We start from the raw sequence: 3,950 nt of genomic DNA on the forward strand, positions 1-3,950 counted from the left end.
TGATTGTAGACAGTATTGTTCCTGCAAATAGTTATTGATGACAATATGTAATTAGTGTTAATAATGATTATAGATTTGCTGCTGAAGTATTGATGGATTTTGTATCTCTAAGCTGGAGACAAAGTGGAAATGCTAAAGGTACTTAAACAACAAATTCCTTAGCATAGTAAATTAAATTCGAATTATTGCTGCAAAGCTCTAGGGCAATTAGACAAAATGCAACTTTGATGTCTACATTGTCACATTAGCTGTTGCTTAATTTGATACTTCTTTATTTCAAATATATAGTATAAGCAGCGTGGTTTAGATATTTAATATTCTAATCCTAAACTGCATTTTCTTGATTGCTCGGCAGTTGACGATGAAAGGTTCAACAGGTCTTTCATTAAAGAATTGCAGCTTTTTTCCATCACTCATTTTTTCTGCACCAGTTTCATTAAATGCTTATATCAGATTCTTAACACCGGAAGTGTTACATTCTTGGGATGTACTCTTGGGATGATCTGTGTGAATTTGGCTTATGTGCAACAAAATAATTAGTCGACAAATATGTACTATGATTCCATAAGAACGCAATGTTTGGTAGTATAAATAGTCACCATACCTTTTGGAGCTGGGAGAAAACCTGCAAATATGAGTAGAAAAACTTGTCAAATTTTTAAGCACGAAAAAAAATTCATGCTGGCATGGGCAAAAAAAAATTCAGATTTGAGAAAAATGAGCACCTTTATCTCTTAATTTAAATAAATTAATAAAAGAGTTTTATTTCCACCTACACATATCAATTTGGAAAGACAAAAAAATGCACTTGTAAACTTGCAAGGAGTAAAATAATACTTGTTTACAAACAAAACTAAAAGTTTAAATATATCACAGCACTTGGTATTTTTCTCTGTGCTATTATACTAATTAAGAAGGCATGCATATTCTCTCTGAGTCGATCTTATAATGAGATTTTTCTAAGAAATTTGAATTATGATAAAATTTGAATGTTGTAGCCATATGTGGAACCAGGTCCATTCCAGGCACCATGAGGTGTTCCAGGCTGCATGCCAGAAGGACGAACCATTCCCATTGGACTCCAGACAGATTCCTGTTGTTGATACTTACCTTGACTTGGAAGGGGCCAAGGAGTAATCTGTTGTACTGGCAAAGCAATGAAGTAAATTTCTCATAATCTAATCTCACACGTACAGTGAAAGTGTAGATAAATTTTCAAGCCAAAAGGGGAGAACGTGATAAACATATATAGTATATTTAATTAAGTTGCTGAACTCCCCTATTGTCAAAAAGGTAGCATTCTCACCATACATTCACTTCATCACCAAATTGTTTTGAGGATATATAGAGAGATTATAAATTTTGACACGTAAATTAAGAAGACAAATGATGACTTTTTATTACGTGTGCAAAGTCAATTAAGTGAAGATTAAAGCATGAACGGAAAGAACACCTAGGAAGTATGTTATTACCTGAAGGTGCAAGATGTTCCTGTGCAATATTCTGGCTGACCTTGCTCCTGTTATTCCCTGAAAATGCTGCCATTGGGTCTGTGGAGTAACCAAACCTCTGAGGACATGATTCTTGGTTAGTTGCAGCTGTTTGAAGCAATGGATTAGGGAGGCCTTGTGTCTGAGAAGAATTCCCACCTTTACTATCTGCACCACTCTGAGCAGCTTCCATTCGCATTGCTTTCAGCCTTTCTCTTCTCTTTTTTAATTCCTCCATTCAACCGGAATTAATAATTATCCAATTTACTCAGATATTGCAAAGTGACATAGCCAATTAACCACCAAAACCAAAAGTAATTATAAACAATAAAACTGTGTCAAGAAACACACCTAAGCAACTTTCTTATAAAAAATGCAAACTTATCTATGATTCAAGTGATGCCCGGCATTGTAAAACAGAAATCCGCAGGCTTGCATGACTACATAACCGTACTTTTTTCTTGGGTTGTTCATCTTATAAATTATTAGACAACGTCCCTCAATTTTTCATAGCCTTGCCATACAAAATAAAAGAGGAAATCAGCTTGGAATAGTTTGACCATCAAATTTTACATTTGTAATAACGTCAAAGAACTGCATACATGCATGGGGAAGGACATAGCTGAAGTGGACTCTTTCCATTTACCTTGATTATTTACTTAATTAGTAGCCTTGCCGTGGCAATCTCCTTATAAAGAGAGAAAAATTAGTTTCTGTGTCAGGGATACATCATCATCTCTTCTACTCCTAATTTGACGCATACGTGCTTGTATTAAAAATGGATCACCGAGAAGTAACTATTAATAAAAATCTTGCACAAAGCATAATCAGTATAATTATATGATAGTAATACATAGCAAGGCGTCTAGGACTTTAAATTATGCATCTTATTAGAATAGAAACATGAATAAAATCATGCATCTTGTTAAAAAAGAAACATGAATGATTACCAGAAAGATTCAGATATAAAACCCTTCTCTTTTGAACCTATTTCACATCGACTCTGCTTCAAGATATAGACTGCTCTATCTTTGAAATTTTGGAAATAAAAGAGACCAAGAGAATAGTAAAGAAGGCAATTCAAGGCAACTGCAGAATACATACATACATACTATATTATCTTTATCAGATATAATTCTATGATCCGACAAATTAACATCATATAACCTTTATGATAAATTAGGAGAACCATCATATACTCTCTATAATCTTATAATTATATACATAATAGAAGTTAATAATTAGATAAAAATGAATATCTATAATAGATTTATATGAAGCAGACAAATTGTACGATCTAGCACTTTTAAATAGAAAAATACGGAAGAATGTTTTGGGTTACGACAAAAAATTATTTAGTAAGAAATAAGAATGATCAAATAAAAAAGGATCAGAAATCGATCATATATTTTACCATTCTATGCTAAAAACAGAGTTAACACCAGACCCATGGGAACTGGCTTGAGACCTCTGTAGCATTATTAAAATAGTTACCGGCCAATAGCAAGTTATGTCTTATATTTCTGTTATACTGAAAAAGAACAACTTTAAATATATAGAATTAGCATACATGTGTGATAAACCACGAGTCCATTATCTAAGCTGATAGTTGCAACCAGATCACTGAATCAAAACTTAAGATATAAGAAATCAGGCCACGAATCAACATATATCAAGAAATGAGATGTAGCACTACCCTCTCAAGCAATTATACAAAAAATAAAGAAAAAGAGAACACAAATCTTCTCATTCAAGATAGATGCATGACCAATTTCTACATCGCTATTATTTTCATAATTACATTCATAATATGCAACTGGTCATAAGCAACAGTAAAATAATGAATAACATTAGCAATGATCAAATCAGTGAACCAAAAGAGCAACAATCAAAGTAATAAATAATAATGTACCACAATGAGGTAAGAACTCTAATCCCTGTGAAGAAGGCTAGCATTATAGGTAAATGCAATTGACCTCATCTTCGATTCCTTAAAATGGTTCTTAGTGCCAAGAAAATGATTTGATTGGAGGAAGTAGGATGTTGTCTTTACTCATATAAATAATGCAGTTTGCAAGTTAATCAGAGCATACAGTTGTACATTGAAGGAAATGAACAGTTTAGAAAATACCAAATTTGTCCCACAATCTTCAATTTTGGCGTCATATAAATGTAAGACACAAAACAACAACATCCCAGCTCAATCAGCATAATTTTCTTTTCCCTTTGCTCCAACCAGTTAGGGTCCTTGGCAGTTGCTGCACACCAGTCCATGTGATAGGCACCAAAAAAATAATGAAATTATTAGGACAACAATATTTCATAGAGTTGAATGTAAATCGAACAAAGAGTAAAATTCAGAAATTTCATAGTGTCACTGCACTAAAAAGTCATGTTGCCTAAATGAGATGTTTGCTCAAATTCTTATGCAGTGCCTACCAGTAATGGTTCCTGGTTGGT

At 33.1% G+C, this 3,950-nt stretch overlaps 1 protein-coding gene and 1 long non-coding RNA gene across 3 annotated transcripts; both read right to left on the bottom strand.

Moving 5' to 3' along the window:
* Positions 1-828: 828 nt before the first annotated feature.
* On the bottom strand, positions 829-1,715 carry LOC135150777 (uncharacterized). The gene is made up of 2 exons (XM_064087888.1): positions 1,473-1,715; positions 829-1,146 (listed from the first exon to the last, which is right to left on the bottom strand). Exons 1-2 carry the CDS (start codon positions 1,687-1,689, stop codon positions 974-976), a joined length of 390 nt encoding a protein of 129 aa, XP_063943958.1. The 5' UTR covers positions 1,690-1,715; the 3' UTR covers positions 829-973.
* Positions 1,716-1,725: 10 nt separating this feature from the next.
* On the bottom strand, positions 1,726-2,602 carry LOC135150778 (uncharacterized). 2 transcript variants are annotated; one of them, XR_010289043.1, is made up of 3 exons: positions 2,441-2,602; positions 2,137-2,237; positions 1,726-2,004 (listed from the first exon to the last, which is right to left on the bottom strand). It is a non-coding gene; the product is annotated as an uncharacterized LOC135150778 (long non-coding RNA). The 2 variants fall into 2 exon arrangements; XR_010289045.1 differs by having other exon boundaries at positions 2,137-2,256.
* Between the last annotated feature and the right edge of the window lie 1,348 nt (positions 2,603-3,950).

The sequence above is a fragment of the Daucus carota genome, chromosome 1, assembly GCF_001625215.2.
Source record: "Daucus carota subsp. sativus chromosome 1, DH1 v3.0, whole genome shotgun sequence".
Taxonomy (NCBI): domain Eukaryota; kingdom Viridiplantae; phylum Streptophyta; class Magnoliopsida; order Apiales; family Apiaceae; genus Daucus; species Daucus carota.

What these genes read in the sequence shown, in the direction of transcription:
- LOC135150777 (XM_064087888.1), bottom strand. Translation starts at nt 1,689, where the DNA reads ATGCGAATGGAAGCTGCTCAGAGTGGTGCAGATAGTAAAGGTGGGAAT. An exon ending in GGAACATCTTGCACCTTCAG is followed by an intron (nt 1,147 to 1,472) that starts GTAATAACATAC and finishes TTGCTTTGCCAG; the next exon opens with TACAACAGATTACTCCTTGG.